This window comes from Sphaeramia orbicularis, chromosome 24 (assembly GCF_902148855.1).
Source record: "Sphaeramia orbicularis chromosome 24, fSphaOr1.1, whole genome shotgun sequence".
Taxonomy (NCBI): domain Eukaryota; kingdom Metazoa; phylum Chordata; class Actinopteri; order Kurtiformes; family Apogonidae; genus Sphaeramia; species Sphaeramia orbicularis.
The window spans coordinates 48,392,928-48,411,554 of NC_043979.1; the positions used below are offsets into that span (position 1 = coordinate 48,392,928).

General features: G+C 36.5%; 1 protein-coding gene across 1 annotated transcript in view; it reads right to left on the minus strand.

Moving 5' to 3' along the window:
* The window catches only part of LOC115415336 (protein broad-minded-like), a 178,913-nt gene that overhangs the window by 36,800 nt on the left and 123,486 nt on the right, over positions 1-18,627 (minus strand). Inside the window, 1 exon segment of the mRNA XM_030128871.1 lies at positions 16,156-16,239. Within this exon segment, the coding sequence (XP_029984731.1) occupies positions 16,156-16,239 (84 nt within the window).

Below are 18,627 nucleotides of genomic sequence, written 5' to 3' on the forward strand. Positions count from 1 at the left end.
CCACTCCCCCTACAGGTCTATAAGACCACTCCCCGACACGTCTATAAGACCACTCCCCCGACACGTTTATAAGACCACTCCCCTACACGTCTATAGGACCACTCCCACTACACCTATAAGACCACTCCCCCTAAACGTCATAAGACCACTCCCACTACAGGTGTATAAGACCACTCCCCCTACACGTCTATAAGCACTCCCACTACAGGTGTATAAGACCACTCCCCCTACACGTCTATAAGACCACTCCCACTACAGGTGTATAAGACCACTCCCCCTACACGTCTATAAGACCACTCCCCCTACACGTCTATAAGACCACTCCCCCTACACGTCTATAAGACCACTCCCCCTACAGGTGTATAAGACCACTCCCCCTACACGTCTATAAGACCACTCCCCCTACAGGTGTATAAGACCACTCCCCTACACGTCTATAAGACCACTCCACTACAGGTGTATAAGACCACTCCCCCGACCATCTATAAGACCACTCCCACTACAGGTGTATAAGACCACTCCCCTACAGGTGTATAAGACCACTCCCCCTACATGTCTATAAGACCACTCCCACTACAGGTGTATAAGACCACTCCCCCTACACGTCTATAAGACCACTCCCACTACAGGTGTATAGACCACTCCCCTACAGGTGTATAAGACCACTCCCCCTACACGTCTATAAGACCACTCCCCTACAGGTGTATGAGACCACTCCCCCGACACTCTATAAGACCACTCCCACTACAGGTGTATAAGCCATTCCCCCTACAGGTGTATAAGACCACTCCCCCTACACGTCTATAAGACCACTCCCCCTACACGTCTTAAGACCACTCCCACTACAGGTGTATAAGACCATTCCCCCTACAGGTGTATAAGACCACTCCCCCTAGAGCTGTATAAGACCACTCCCACTATAGATGTATAAGACCACTCCCCTACATGCCTATAACCACTCCCCTACAGGTGTATAAGACCACTCCCCCTACAGGTGTATAAGACCACTCCCCTACATGCCTATAAGACCACTCCCCCTACTGCCTATAAGACCACTCCCCTAGAGCTGTATAAGACACTCCCATATAGATGTCTAAGACCACTCCCCTACAGGTGTATAAGACCACTCCCCTACAGGTGTATGAGTACCCCCCCCCACTAACAATTACAAATGAAGAACTCTTCTGAATGTGATGAAACGTTTTCAGAAGAGCAGAACTCGTCCAGTCGAACCTTGAAAAACGACCCAAAAGTATGACTGTGAAAGTGAACGGGCTAAATGTGAACAACCACGTAAACAACACAGATTTGAGCATTCAGACCGACAGTGTTGGACACAGGCCAGTGGTTTTGTACAGACTCAGACTCTTACTATTATCAGTTTCTGTGGAGAACGTAAAAATATATGAGTTTTGAAGTTACGGTTGTAATTGTGTTGAATGAAGCAATAAGAGCAGAAGAGCTCAGATTGGGTTTCCTTCTGTTTCCCGTCTTCGGGGAAACTTATTATTACATCTGCGCTAATGGATCCCCAGATTCAGTCAGTTTGCGGTGAGACGATGAGAAGATTTCAACAATTAATATGAGAGGTATTATCTCGACAGCATCAGTGGCGGGGCAAACTTCAAATCCAATTTACAGACTAATGGTGCAGAAATATGCGAGTGGAAATGATAATGTGGGCTCTAATCTACACATCCAAATGATAATTCAACATTGTTACCATCGACAAATCAGAGCGCAGCGATGTGGATTAATCACAGGCCATTAAATCTTGTATTAATTACGAAAAAAATAGCTTTGATGAGGCCATGAAGCCGTGCCAGGACAACTAGAGCTGCATTTTCTCTCACCTCTTGCTCCTCACATATTAACATCTCTAAAAACCTCGCTGATCATAATTACCTCTAATGGAGATGAATGCCCTCTCGGTTCTATTTATTCTGTCTCTTCCGTCCCTCCAGTGTTCTGCCTCTGGCTCCATTCGACTCTTTATGAAAACTACCAACGCTATCGCTTAACTTTGACTGTGAAGGGAGTTGTAAACAGTTTAGAAAAACAACCAGGAAAGTTAGATAAAGCAGGTGATCAAGAAAATACATTGTACAGTCGAGGAAAAAATTATTAGACCATCCAAAGTCATCAGAAACACTGGTTGTGTAATCCAGTCTTAACTCCTGTGGGGGTCATGTGACTAAAACAGACAGAAAAGGAAAACATGGAATGTCTAAAAGCACTGTTTTTGTCAGTACAATGACATAGATATGATGGAAGAACTGAAGTGATTTGGTTTTTATTAAGAAAACATGTTAAATGGACAGATATCAGCTCTGAAATTAAACTACTATGAGCTGTTATTGTTGGAATCATTATATTTGTCCAAACAAATGGACCTTTAGTTGACCAGGCATTAAATGAACAAGAACTGAAGAAAACTAGGGTGGGCGAAGAATTTTTTCCACGACTGTATGTCAAACTAGTTCTACGGCATTTGTCGTGCTATACCTACGCATTTCCATTCTTCGCGTGTTTATTCAAGGCCATTTGATTGCGTGTCAATTTACGCCAAGATCTCCGGTTTACATAACTCTAACCCTAAGCCTCAGTGCGTGGTATTTGATGCTAATAGCGGCGTGAGCATACATGCAGAAAGCTTATAGTGCGTACAAATAACACTCCGTTTAAAAGTGGCGTGTATATTTACGCGAGTCATGATGTCACGTTGGAAGAAGAAAGTTTTAAGGCAAAGACACACCAACCCGACTGCCGATCGTTGCCAGAAAAGGTAGCCTGACTGATCGGTCAACTCTTGTCTCCCCAACGCTGTCAAAAAAGTGCGAACATACCAAATCGACTATCGACTTGAGCATACGGTCTGCACTTGCGGGAGACGTAAAACTGGAAAATGACGGAACATCTCTCTAGACCAAAACCCAGAGATCACTGTCGTCAGTCGTTGTCAACAGAGAGTGTTCAGTAGTCCAGAAGGGTGGTGGTTGTACTTGTTGAACGGATGGTTAGTAATAAGAAGATACTGGTGTTGTCTGCTCTAGGGCTTCTACTGGTGGAAGAAGAAAGCAAGGTTATTATCGTTAACGAAAACTAACGAAATGACAAAAACTAGAATTGTAAAAACATTTTCATTAACTGAAATAAATAAAAACTATAATTAAAAGAAAAAATGACAACTAACTGAAGCTGTATTGTGTGTTTACAAAACTAACTAAAACGGATAAAAATTATGGATAAAATTCCCTATGTCTTTGTCTTTGTCGGATTGATATAAAATCGATTTATTTCCCTCAAACAATTTTCTCTGCTGGCACCATATAATATTTAAGGGTCCGTCACTTGTGTTCACTTGTGGTTTCCAGTCGTCTTCTGGTTCCCACTCTAACTGGAAACATGGAGACTAAAGCAGCAGAGTCCTGTCTGGGATTTATTTGAATACGACCAGAGAAGAAAGAGAAAAGAGACCACTGAACTACAACTAAACTAAAAAACTAAAACTAAGCATTTAGAAAATAATTAAACTAATAAAAACTAGCAAACCTGCCCTAAAAACTAATTAAAACTAACTGAATTAGAGAAAAAAAGTCAAAACTAAATAAAACTAAACTACAGTCTACTCTCGTTATACCGCCAACTTCCGTTCACGGCCAAATTGGCGGTATAGCGAAAATGGCGTTACAACGGGTTGCGTCCATAATGTGCATGTCTTTACTATATGATGTCTATGCTGCCTCCGTTAACCCGTTCTAATTGCGTTTCTAAATAAATCTTGATTCTGTTATGTTGTAAGGGATCATTTAAAGTGGGGAAACATTTTAAGCATTATTATACCGTCGGGAAATGACACCCCATCATCTTGAGGCTTTGGCTTAATCCCACGTCCTCTTCCCGACATCCTGACCTACTGAGTGTTCTGCGATAAATGAACGGTGGCCGTTCCGTAGACCTACTCGTAGCTTGTCGCGATCAGCGTCTGGCGCGTTTGTTTCAGTGCATTGTTAAAATTTATGTGTACTCGATGGCAATCACGCTGGCGGTATAACGGTCGGGAAATCAATGGTATAAGTGTTGTTTGTGCATGGAACTGGGCTGGCGGATGGCGATAGGCGGAAATGGCGGTAGCTAATGGAATAATGCATTGGGGATTTTTGTGCAATGGTTTTGGTCGCGGTGAGCGAAAATGGAGGTATAACGGCAGGCAGTTTAACGAGAAGTAGACTGTATACTGAAAAATTCAAAACTATTATAACCTTGGAAGAAAGATGTCGCAGGTGAAAACTAAGGAGAAATCCATTATGCTAACAATGCTAACAGTGTTCACTTCATGGAATGAATGAAGTTCATAGAAAAACACTGACTGCACTCATTCAGATTCGATCTGAGCAGTGAATGGACTGTTACAGAAGACCATGATAGTGTTGCAGGTACGCTGGCAGAGCTGGATTCACATGGAAACTTCTCCTTCACTCCCTCACTAGTCCAGGCCTATCCCTCCACCAATCAGATCGGTCCGACTGAACGACGGGTAGTGGACGATTACACCGTTGAATCGGCCGAAAAGACTGGAGACGTTTAATGATGGCCGCTCACAACGAAACCACACCAAACAGGACTCGTGTCACTGACGTCACAGACTGCCCGACGACGTCCGATCACTGAAATCGCGTTGGTGTGTCTTCACCTTTAAAGGTCTGAGCTTTTCTTAGAGTTGATCCACCACATCATTTTTGTTTAAAGCCTTGAAATGAAGCCGATTTTATGACTTTATTTGGGTTTGATTATTATAATTATTGTTATAAACTTTTATTTAACCAGGAAAAAAGCTCAGTGAGATTAAAAATCCCTTTTCAATAGTAGAGGCCAAAACGGTAGCAGCGAGGAAGTTACACAAAAATCTAAATCGCAGCCATACATTCACACTAAAAATATACGTAAAACCATACATACCAGTAGGACACTAAAATAAGAACATATATGTAAGTAAAAAAACATTATTTAAAAGGTACTAAAAGTATAACAACAATGTTCCTTAAAACATCTTAAAGCAGAACCAATTCAATTACAAAAACATCTACATCCACATTTATCCTTTTCCCATTAATTTAAAATGAATTTGAATGAATTTAAAGAGACCAGTTAATTTAGGTTAATCTCCCTTCTGTAAGTATAATATTATATAATAATATTGTATTTATTTTAGGTTATATGGTAGTGCATTATGATGTAGAATTATATATGTATATGCTAATTATATATTGATTGACATAGACATACATACAAACTGTATAAAATAAATTAATATAGTTTGTGTGTTATATTGTAATGAGTTAGAGTTTTTACAACATTTTCGACACTTTACAGAAATTATATAAATGTATTTATTTTATTGTTCTACAAGATGGAACAAACATTTAGCATTCATTCAGATTAAACACAAGTTTATTATGTCATTAGATAATATTTTTGATTCAGAATGTCATGTTTGTGTAAAATAGATATTAATTTATTGTAATTTGTATAAAAATCAACATTTATTTTGGGCTGTGGGTCCTGTTGTTTGGTTGTTTCCAATCACAAGAACATGATGGGATTGAATTCTCAATATCTTTCAGTATTACTTTTCCAAAATTCCTGAAAACTGATAGGAATAAACCTTGTATTTATTCTACATATTCTTATTAAGTCATCAGAACAAATTTAACACGTATTTGACATTTTTTAAGCTTAAATCCAGTTACATTTACAATTTTATCTCAAAACGGTGCGTTCACTGTGACGTATTTTGTATTTTTTTATGAAGACTGGACCAGGTTTTTGCAGGTTCACAGGGTTTTAATTCCTTCGCGGTTCAAAAAGCAGAGAAACCTATTTGAAAAATGATTCATTTGAGAGCGTTCATCTGAGTTATTAAGACGTAACAGTCACATAAAAGCTGTTCTCTCCATTTGCAGCCACCCCAATCTGAAAAAAGCAGGAGAAATAAATGAGTGTGTTGGACGGAGTCGCAGCCGTGAAGGGTGAGGAGATACTGGTGTGAAGAGCCGACGGACAGAGGTTAATACTGGGCAAATGAGTCACTGGTCTGCACAAGGGAGCAGAGGAGTCCACCAGAGGGGCTGAGACTGGAGAGCACGTCAATCAAACACACTCAAGTAACCCCCCACCCCCACCCCTACACTCGTACATCTGACAGATGAAGAATCCAAGCAGAGCCCTGACAGATGCCCCCGAGGACGTTTACAGAGTCAGTCTGAAACAGAAAAACAGACCAAACCCTCATCCTAAGCAGGGCTGGCAAACACAAGGTCTGTGGGCCAAAACCAGGACCGCCAAAGGGTCCGGACCACTGAAGGGTCCAGGTCCAGACCGCCAAAGGGTCTAGTCCAGCCCATCAAAGGGTCCAGTCCAGACCGCAAAGGGTCCAGTCAGACCACCAAAGGGTCAGTCTGGACCCAGACTGCCAAAGGGTCCAGTCTGGACCGCGGGATGAATGTTAGAAGTAAAATATTAACATTTGAAGATTTTAGGAGCCACATAAACTAAATATGATCTAAAATAAAAACATAACCTATAAAATAAAAACATAACCTATAAATGATGACGACTCCAAATGTTCTTGGTTTAAAGAATAGAATAGAATAGAATAGAACGTTAGAGTAGAACAGAATAGAGTACAAAAGAAAGAGTAAATAGAATAGAATAGACTAGAATAGAATAGAATAGGCAAATATAAATAAGATAAACATAAGAAAACAGATATAAAATTTTACTAAAATCCAGTGGACTTCTACAACCCACTTTAAATTCTTTCTTAACTTATGTTTTATAATCTGGTTCCGTCTCCACATTTGTTCGTATCAGGTCCAGACTTCAGTCCACATTTCTCCAGTATTTCTCTGTAATTGTTTGTCGTCATCAGCTGTTGTAGTCCAGACTGAAAATCTGTCCAAACTTGGAGCCCATTAACTAAAATGTTCAGTTGTCGGTTGAACGGGACAGAGCAGCACAGGCCAATAACCTGGAGGGGGCGGGGCCTGAAGTGGCTCATGTGCATTTAAAGGGCCAGCGCTCCAAACCACCTTTCTGGGGTCATTACTGAGAATAGGGCTGAAGTTGGACCTGTGGAGTTGAATGAATGAAGAATTCAGAGCCAAGCAGAGCATTTACAGTTTATGGAGACCACCCACTGTAAGCCCGGAATTTGTATTTACTAAAATGCTTTAATTACAGATGCACTTAAATGATTTAAGTTTATGATGTTACTATCAAATGTTTCAGTATATTCTACTAATTTGTAGACATAGTGAAAGTACGAAAGTTTAAGTTGAATGGAATTAAATCACTCAGTTTTAGTCATGACCACACCTTTTATCTTTGCATTGCATTGTGGGTATTGGGCATGTTGTTGTAAATGTGTTCTTTTTCTGTGCAGGAGTTCAGCGGGGTTGTGCTGTTAGTGTCATTTGGATTGAATGTGTGTATGTCAGTGTTTATTGGCCTTTTTGTGTTTGTTTTTGTATTTTTGTACAGCTGCACCATGAGTCAGAAGCCAAGGAAGAACTATGGGTTTACTGTTCATCTGAGACTGTTATTGCACAATGGAAATCTAAATGTTTGTCAAATTTAAAAGCACTTCCTGTACTGACGAATGATATTGAGCTAACTTCCATTCATGCTTCAATATATTAAGTTGAATAATTTCATAACTATTTTGATCAGGAATAGGATTTAGAGTTTGATTATGTTAAAAAAAAAAAAAAAAGTTGTTTAATCAATGAAAAATTCATCTGGCTGCAATTGAGTAAATTAGTCAGTGTAAGCTAAAATGCTGAGTTGAATGGTTGGATAGTGGGGTTGATTTTACAACAGATTTAAAGTACAAATAACTTGTCTTTTAGTGTTTTCTACTTAATAGTTTAAGTTCAATACTTTTAGCATTAAAGTTGAACCTACTTAAACCAATTGATTAGTCGATCATTACTCAAATCATTTAAGTGCAACACTTGCCTCAAATGTTTTGAGTAACTCTGCTTATCCGGGCTTACAGTGCAGGGAAATGATGGAAAATGAAGAATTCTATTTAAAACAAGCTAAATGTCACCGCTTTAACAGAAGATGCCCAACAGACTGAAGGGGAACATGTTCCAGTGGATAAAAACATACAGAATAAACCCATCAGTATCAGATTGGACACAAACTCTACTGACAGATGCTGTTCCTCTGATATACTGACATCTCATTCATCGGTGCTAGTTTGTAAAGCTGCACATTTACCTGACAGATCCAATACAGTTCACAGCTAAACACTCTGGACACACGTACATTCACAAAGCCGGTGTTTTATTCAGATCATATCCATCGACTCCAACCAGTGACAGACTCAAATGGATGAAATGTCACGGTCCCTGGTCGAACGTTTCATTATAACGTTGAATATTTAAGCCACGTTCATAAAGTATCGGTTCCAAACACTGAAGATCAACATCAGAACAACAGGAACCGGAGAAAGAAAAGCAGCGGTGAACCCAGCAGGACGAATGGGAAGAGTTCAGAGACATGTCCCAGGAAAAGACACGGGTTCATTAGTGAGGAAAAAAACTGAATTAAACATCAGGATGTTCTAATGCAGGGTGCACTTTTACAGATTCATTATAAACGTCTGCGGATTTAAACCCTTAAAAATATAATTAGGTTAAAGATACCAGTCATGTTCTTTACATACAGTACATGAGCAATATGCATTTGAAATATTAATGCTCCTAAATCAGAAAGTTCTCCTTTTTTGTTTTTTTTAGAAAAATAGTCATTTCACTTATAATATGACCAAATAAATACCAACGTATGAAAGATCTGACGCGGAGATAAAATTTGAAAACATTGCACTGAAGTATAGATCAACTTTGTTGCTTTTAACAGTTTTCATAACATTATAATTTGGTAAATCTTTTAAGTTAATGACATCTTGAGAAGGAGAACAAGAAGAAAAACAAGAAAAAGAAGAAAATGGAGAACAAGAAAAACAAGAAGAAAAAACAAGAACACAAAAACAAAACCTTTTTTTAAAGTAAATTTTGTGCAGAATATAAACTGAAAAGTTCCCTCTTTCATTGATGAGAAAAATAAATAAATTGGTCATTAATTAATAAATGAACCTTTCATCATCAACAAAAAAAAAATTCCTTATCTACTCAATAAACTCATTTGAATCATATAAATACAAATGTTCTTCAAATGTTCCCAAAGCTTCAACAACATGATTGACAGTAAAACTATTATATGAATGTATTTATTGTGTTATTTTATATTTCAGCTTTAATTCTCATTATTTATTTTAGAGTTCTTATTACTTATTGACTTATTTAATGGACTTTTCCAGAATCATTTCCAGTACCCCTGAGGTTCCTGCAGTACCCCTGGGGTTCTTCCTGGTACCCCTGGGGTTCTTCCTGGTACCCCTGGGGTTCTTCCTGGTACCCCAGGGGTAAACGTACCCCACTGTGGGACCCCCTGTTCTATCTGGTCCCTCTGTCATCAGCTGCCGTTTCCTGTCGGTGGTTTTACTCTAAAGTCTGTTCATAAACATGTTTAAAGTGATCTAGACTGCCTTTTTTTTTTTTTTTGAACTCGACTTATTCGTCTCCAGTTGCGTTTATCGCCCCTGTGGATAAAAGTACATAATTATCATAATTCTACTATCACAGCCAAATGAACGCACAGAAAAAATGTAAACACTATTTCAGCAGGGGGTGTGGAGGAACGCTGGTTTGTGTGAAGAGGAGTTTAATGTTTAAGGTTTAAGGTTTCGTTCAGTTTACATGAGCAGATAAAGACGAGTGACGGCTGTGAATAAATGAACTGCACAGGTATCGTCTAAAACCTACAAGTATTAGAACACATGTAATACTGAGGTTCAGGAGGGTTCACAGGTAAAGTATGTACGCCTTCTGTATGATTATCTGTGCTTACATTAGATTACATTATTTATTCATTTATTTTTTATTGGTTAATGCTGGAGTTATTTTATGGGTAATAATATGATAATTTCATGACCACATAAATACTCTACTATCATAATGACAGTACTGGGTTATAAAGTACAGTTCTACCAAAGTATTCTGAAATTACAGATCAAAATAAAACAGGCAGAGATTTAGATCCAACTGAGGAAAAATAAATAAATAAATAAATAAATAAACACATTTATTCTATATAAAAACAAGTAGATTAGATTATTTAAATTTTATTTTATCTTAGTTTAGATTACATTATTTTATTTTGATTCCATCACGTGATCTTAAATTACATTATCTTATCTTAGATTACATTATCATAATTTATCTTAGTTTAGATTACATTATCTTATTTTAATTGAGATAACTATCTTATTTTATCTTAGTTTGAATTATCTTAGTTTAGATTGGATGATTTTATTTATCTAAATTTAGATTACTTTATCTTATCTTTTCTTGGTTTAGATTACATTATTTTGTCTTATCTTAATTTAGATTATATTATTTTTTTATCTTAGTTTAAATAATCTATTTTAGCGTAGATTAGATTATGTTATCCTAGTTTAGATGATTTTATTTAATCTTAATTTAGATTACATTATCTTATTTTATTTAACCTTAGTTTAAATTATTTATTTTAGATTAGATTATCTAATCTTATTTTAGTTTAGTTTATCTTAGTTTAGATTAAATTATGTTATCCTAGTTTAGATATTACTTTGGCCAAGGAGGTTATGTTTTTGCCAGGGTTTGTTTGTTTGTTTGTTTGTTTGTTTGTTTGTTTGTTTGTTTGTTTGTTTGTTAGCAACTTAACTGAAAAAGTTATGGACGGATTTTGATGAAATTTTCAGGAAATGTTGATAGTGGTACAATGAACAAATGATTAAACTTTGGTGGTGATCTGGGGGGACTGTGGGTGGGGGTTGATCTGCTTTGGCGGAGGTCTGCACTTTTCTAGTTTTATCTGATCTTACTTTACGTTACATTATGTTATCTGAAACTTTATTGATCCCATAACGGGGAAATTCATTGGTCAAGGCAGCGACAGGATGAAGTGCAAGAAAATGTGCAGCATACGGTGGTACAAAAAAAAACACAACCAACCAAACAAACAACCAACCAAACAAAAACAATACAGATATAATAATCATAGTAAGTCATTAACCTCAAAAGGTTTTCTATATATTTACATAAGCAGTAGAACTGTACGATGATGTCACCATGTGTTATGACATGTTGTTCCTGTGACCCGTATTAAAAATGAAGATAAAATCAGAAACTATCCACCCATTAGCTTTAGGAAACATTCTAATCTATAAGTTCATTAATTAGCAGATTTTGGCTCCGATCAGGTTGTTTATCCCTGAAACAACAGACCTGCTGAAATCCCCCCCAAACACATTTAACTCTGAAAAATGAGGAGGACCCCCCCCCCCCCCCCACACACACACACACACACACACTTCTGCTCTGGAAGTGAAGTCCACTCAGGTCTTCCACATCTAACGCCAAAACCGTTTGACCCGGATCCGTATTGACCGGGGTCAACGGCTCCGCCCCCTGGTAGCGAAGCCTCCAGTCGCCGTCAACAGGTCGATTCCACGGCTCAAGGTCCTTTTTTTTTTTTCCCTTTCCTAAAACGTCTGATTCGCCAGAAGCTGCTGCAGCTGCTGCCGACTTTCCGAGTCCCATCGGGGATGTGGAGAAACTTCTGCCGGAGTTTAAAGAGATCAGCGAGTCATGCATTTTATTTATACAGCCTCCAGTCGAGAATCCGAAATGTATTTAAAGAGCTTTAGTGCCGTACAGAAGACGGCTGCCTGGGCCCGGACCCACGCCGAAGGGGAGGGAGCGCTTCGGTTTGAGCCCACAAAACAATGACCTCGGCCACATTATCCTCACACCTACTCAGCCCCATTTGACCCAGTAGCAGCACTGGGATTGGACCCAGTAGCAGCACTGCACTGTAAAAAAAATCTGTAATTCAACAGAATTTTTACCGTTTATTTTACAGATTCTTTTCTGTATTTTTAAGACACAGGAAAATGTCAATGAAATGACAAAAATAGACTGATTTTACATGTCAAATGTAAAATAACATGAAAAAACTAACTGTGAATAACCATAAAATTTCCATTTTTTTTTAAAGATTTTGTTCCTTTTTCACAGAAAATACTATTAAAATACATTTGCAAATGTATCGTAATTTCACAAATATTTATTTTCTATTTATGAAATTAAACTGTTAATTTAAAGTTTATGGTAGCGCACCAGTTGCAGCGGCCCGATGTCCCTAATCATCGATCAAAATCTGGTTTTATGTACTCTGTGCTGTGTGTACACTGTGCTGTCAAATGAAAATAAAGAAATCTGTAATCTGTAATCTTAATACTGTAAAAAAAAAAAATAAAACGATATAAAATTACTGACAATTAACCATAAAAGAAGTATTTGTTCTGTAAGTTTAACAAGACTTGTTTGTTAATTGACAAATATGTTGTGTAATTACAGGAGGTTTCACAACAAAAATGTTGAATAAGTGTGTTTTTGTGAATGTATCACATGTAAGCCCTATTATTTGTTTTATAACAATGTTCATCCATATTCATAGGTAATTTGATTGTTTTAATACATGTAAATATTCTTTATTAAACATTAAAAAGTTTTTTTAAAAAAAGCAAAATCTCATGTAAAGTTAGGGCAAAAAACTGTATTTTAATTATGGAAAATTACCGTATTTTCATGAGATGATTATTTTTCTGTTATTTAACAGTATGTTTTTGGCACCCCAGCTGCCGGAATAATACTGTTTTTTTTGTTTTGTTTTGTTTTTTTTACAGTGTGGGATTTGACCCAGTACATTTACTCAGATTCTGGACCAATCTCAGGTACCATTTATGTACAGTACCTCCACTACATTTGTCTGAAGGGTACCGTTGGTTTTCAGATTACAGATTACAGTTTTTTACTGTCGCTCCCTCCAGGAGTCCAATCCACCCCATGGGATGAATTAGCAAAGTCCAAAAAGTACACAGAACACACTGACAGTCCAGCTGGTTTTCAGTTCCAGATGCCGGTTTTGTGTATTTGTAGATCCAGATTGCTGATGTTTGTCAAATTTTTTGTTCATTTTTATGCATGTTTTGCTCTCGTTTTTGCTTAATGTGTTCATATTTTTTGGTGTTTTGTTACTTTTTTGTTCATTTTGGTCATGTTTCTCAAATTTTTGTTTATTTTTGTGCAGGGTTTGCTCTCATTTTTGCTTAATTTGATGATATTTGTTGGAAATTTGTTTTTTTTTTTGTTTCTTTTTATGAATTTAGTTCATGTTTTTCAATTTTTTGTTCATTTTTGTACAAGTTTCGTTTTTGTTATTCTGTCATAACTTGAATAACATGAACAAGAAGTGCAATTTGACCAATATTCAGCCTGTTACTAAATGTTTTGTGTATTTCTAGATCCAGATTACTTATGTTTCTCAAGTTTGTGTTCATTTTCGTGCATGTTTTGTTCTCGTTTTTGCTTAATTTGATCCTATTTCTTGGTGTTTTGTTATTTTTTTGTTTATTTCGGTTCATTTTGTTCATGTCTCTCAAGTTTTTGTTCATTTTTGTTCAAGTTTTGTTCTGGTTATTCTCTAAAAAACATGAATAATGTGAACAAGAAGTAAAATTGTACCAATATTCTGCCTGTTACTAAATGTTTTGTGTATTTGTAGATCCACTGTGATCTGTAAGTTGTAATGAATGTGTGTAAATGATAAACTGAGGCAGAATATTGTAAAAATCACATGTATTTTTCTTAATAAATTTCAGGTTGTTCATGAATTTTTAGGTTATTCACATTTTTTGTCGAAGCAACATTTTCACACTGTAATTTTACTTTTTGCACTAAAACACAGAAAAAAAAAACCAGTAGTTACAATTATTTCTACGTTATTATGCTATAATTGTACTGCTCTGGCCTGTTGGAGGTCAAACTGGGCTGAATGTGGAACCTGAACTACATGAATTCAACACCTGTGAGGATGAGGAGTTTCGTTTTTGTGCTGATTCTCATAAAATTCTTTCTTAAGCGAAGGAAACTCGGTAAAATCCTCTTGGATTTGCTTGAAAAGGCGTCGACCCAAAAGCTGAAGCTCTCATAGATTTACACCAAACACATTTTCACCTCTCTGTGGTGATTCACACTTCCGTTTTCCCTCCATTGATCAGATCGCGGTGCAAATACAAACGCCGATGTCTACACTGTCGGCCTTTGATTGACAGATTTGTACAACGGCTCACATTTCTCGGGGTTGGACTTTTCAGCTTCAGTTCATTTAATAAAACGCATTTATTCCCTGACAGACAGCTGCACTGTAGCTGTGCTTAATGCACTGCATGTTCAATTAACATTATTATGCAGCGCTTGATACAGTTTAACCCTTTTACTGCGCCTGTATGCTAGCATTTAGCATTAGCGCACACCCAGGCTCCAGTAGTCCTGCCCCTTTTGTCCAAATATGATCACTTTGGGGTCCAAAAAGCCAGTACGGTGACGACCAAAGCATAAACTGGGTTCAAAACAGCAGTTCAAAAACAATCACTCTGCTAATTATATCACATTTATGGATCTGCCTAAATCTGCCTAAATGTGGGCTTTGAATCACAGCCGTTTATAACAGTGTACAGGATGATACTGCCATAGCAACTGGGATTCAAGTAACTCTGATGAAAAGTAGTAGTAGTAGTAGTAAAAGTAGTCGTAGTAGTAGTAATAGGAACAATAATAGTAGTAATAGTAACAATAATAGTAATAGTAGTAATAGTAACAGCAATAGTAGCTGTAGAAATAGTAATAGTAATAATAGTAGTAGTTGTAGTAATAATAATACTTGTTGTAATAGTAACAGTAATAGTAGTCAAATAAATAGTAATAGTAGTAGTAGTAGTAGTCGTAGCAGTAACACTAGTAGTAGTAGTAATAGTAACAGTAATAGTAGTTGAATAAATAGTAATAGTAGTAGTAGTAATAATATTAACAGTGATAGTAATAGTAGTCATAGAAATAGTAATAGTAGTAGTAGTGGTAGTAATAATAATAGTTGTAGCAATATTAAAAGTAATAATAGTCGAATAAATAGTAATAGTAATAGTAGTACTAGTAGCAGTAGTAATAATAATAATAGTAGTAACAGTAACAGCAATTGTAGTTGAATAAATAGTAATAGTAGTAATAGTAGTAGTAGTAGTAGTAGTAGTAGTAGTAGTCGTAGCAGTAATACAAGTAGTAGTAGTAGTAGTAGTAACAGTAATAGTAGTTGAATAAATAGTAATAGTAGTAGTAGTAATAATAGTAACAGTAATAATAGTCGAAAAAATAGTAATAGTAGTAGTAGTCGTAGTAGTAATACTAGTAGTAGTAGTAACAGTAGTAGTAGTTGAATAAATAGTAATAGTAGTAATAATAGTAACAGTGATAGGAATAGTAATCGTAGAAATAGTAATAGTAGTAGTAGTAGTAGTAGTAGTAGTAGGGGTAGTAATAATAATTGTAGTAATAGTAACAGTAACAGTAGTTGAATAAATAGTAATAGTAGTAATAGTAGTAGTAGTTGTAGTAGTAATAATAATAGTAGTAGTAATAGTAACAGTAATAGCAGCCATAGAAATAGTAATAGTAGTAGTAGTTGTGGTAATAATAATAATAATAATAATAATAATAATAATAAATTACATTTCTAAAGCACTTTTCATTTAAAATCATCTCAGATTGCTCCAGAGTAAAATAAAAGGCCCAGACTCCTCAGTGTGAACCATGTGGTGAAGGCCGGCTGTGAAAAGCCTGTTTAATGGACGTTCCTGTTCCTTTCTGAAAATAAAACGTTCTGACAGACGGCTGTGTGCACACCAGTATGTCAGTATATCAGTTAAATCTGCTCTTTGTGTCGGTCTTAAACTGCTCTGACTGTGCTGCTGGAGCTGCTCAGTTCCTTTGGATTTCCACGTCACCGTCAGAACTCAGAGGGTAACGGTCGGCGCCGGAGGAGAGGACAAATGTCAGACTAATGCACTGATGGGCGCCATGTCCTTCACATGTTCTGTCGACATTTTTAAGGAGTGAAGTGAATGCGCTGCTTTTCTCCACTGACCTTTGGACGGAGCCTGGGAGAAGAAGCGCTCGGTGGCAGAGCTGGATAAATGGGTCACAACCTTCTGCAGAAGTTCACACAGCACTGAGGAGGAAAAAAAAAAAAACACAGACACATAAATACATGTTTATGCTGCAGTGTAAACCACAGACTTCAACCCTATAAAAACTACTAACAGGTGGACTAGATTTATTTATGCTGGTTTTGCAATAAAAGTATCAGAAAATGTGCTTTTTTTTTGGACTTAACTTTCAATATCTGTCCATTAATTATCACTAGCGGCATTGTACCCGTGGTGCCATTGTACAACAGCATGAGAGGCTAAAATGGCCCAGAATACCTCACAACATTTGAATACAGACATAAAATTGCGCCTAGTAGACAGTCAGGTAATGTTTCTACTCATTTGGTGAGTTTGGTGGCGATCGGGCGTGTGAAGGCTGAGGAGAACCTGTACAAACGCCCAACTGTGATGCAACATCGAGCGGACACCGGTCGGACACAGAACGTGCATTATAGTAGGATTATTATTATACGTAATAAATACATAATGTGTTATCGTAAAAAAGAAGAAACAGACACATAAATACATGTTTATGCTGCAGTGTAGACCACAGACTTCAACCCTATAAAAACTACCATCCTAACAGGTGGAATAGATTTATTTATGCTGGTTTTGAAATAAAAGTATCAGAAAATGTATTTTTTTGGACTTAACTTTCAACAACCTGGAGGCAGGGAGGGTGAAGTGTCTTGCCCAAGGACACAACGGGTTGACTAGGACAGAGCAGGATTCGAACCGCCAACCCTTCGGTTATTGGACGACCCGCTCTACCACCTGAGCCACAGCTGCCCCCTAGCCCCCACCACTAGCGGCATTGTACCCGTGGTGCCATTGTATGATGGCATGAGAGGTTAAAATCACCCAGCATACCTCACAACATTTGAATACAGACATAAAATTGTGCCTAGTAGACAGTCAGGTAATGTTTCTTTTCATTTGGTGAGTTTGGTGGCGATCGGGCGTGTGAAGGCTGAGGAGAACCCGTACAAACGCCCAACTGTGATGGAACATCAACCGGACACAGAACGTGCATATTAGTAGGATTATTATTATACGTAATAAATGCTTAAACAATGTGTTATCGTAAAAAAATAAGAAACAGACTTGAATTTTTTTTAGCATTATTATTCGGAAAAACAACTGTAAATGTTCAGAACAAAACTTGAGATTATAGAAATAAACTTTCAGCTATTTTACTTTGTCTAGATCAGGGTTCTCAAACTCATGTTCTTTCAGGTTCCACATTCAGCCTGATTTGATCTCACCTGGGCTGGACCGGGAAAATAATAACAGAATAACCTATAAATAATCACAACTCCAACTTTTTGTCTTTGTTTTAGTGCCCAAAACCCTATGAAATTATGAAAATACTTACTTTTATAAACTATCCAAACAAAAAAGATGTAAATAACCTGAAAAAACTGAAATTTATTAAGAAAAATAAGTGCAATTTTAACAATATTTTGCCTCAATGTATCATTTATACATGTGTTTTATCATCGAATCTACAAAGACACAACACTTTTCTTTAGACATTTCCGGTTGTTCATATTTGTTCAGGTTATTCACATTTTATTGTTACAGGATAGTTTGTATGTGTAAATATTTTCATAATTTAATGTTATTTTTTTGCAGTAAAACAAAGACAAAAAATTGAAGATGATTGATTGTGATTGTTGACATTTGTATTATTTGTTTTGCTGTTCGCATATATGTTAAATTTCACTGCATGTTCAGAAAAAAAATCACTAAATCAAATCAAAAAATCAATAATTTTTAGTTTTTTCTAGTCATTACGATCCTGGGTGATAGTCTCTGTTCAAAAACCTGTGAAAAAAACAGGGAAAAAAGGTGAAAAAAACCCCCAAACTTGACGAAAACATTGCAAAACACACTAGTAGAACACTCCAAAACAGCACTATCACTATTATATACAATTATTTACAAGAATTCACTGCTAAAACTTGCTAAATTGCTGCTAAAAGTAATAAAAATCTTCATGTTCTAGCTTCTTATTTTTAGTTTTTTCTAGTCATTTTCAGCCTGTGTGATTTTGCTTTCTAGTCAATGATCAATGACCTATACAAACTGGAAAAATACAGATCAAAACAGTGGAAAAAAAGCAAAAAAATTATAATAAAAAAAAAAAAAGCTCTACAAAAACACTAGCAGCTCCAGAACAGCACTATCACTATTATATACAATTTACAAAAATTTGCAGCTAGAACGCAACTAAAAGTAATAAAAATCTTCATGTTCTAGCTTCTTATTTTTAGTTTCATTTTCAGCCTGTGTGATTAAAATTTTTTGTCTAACAATCAATGGCCAATACAAATTGGAAAAATACAGATAAAAACAGTGAAAAAAGTAAAAAAAAAAAAAAAAAAAAAAAAGCTCTACAAAAACAC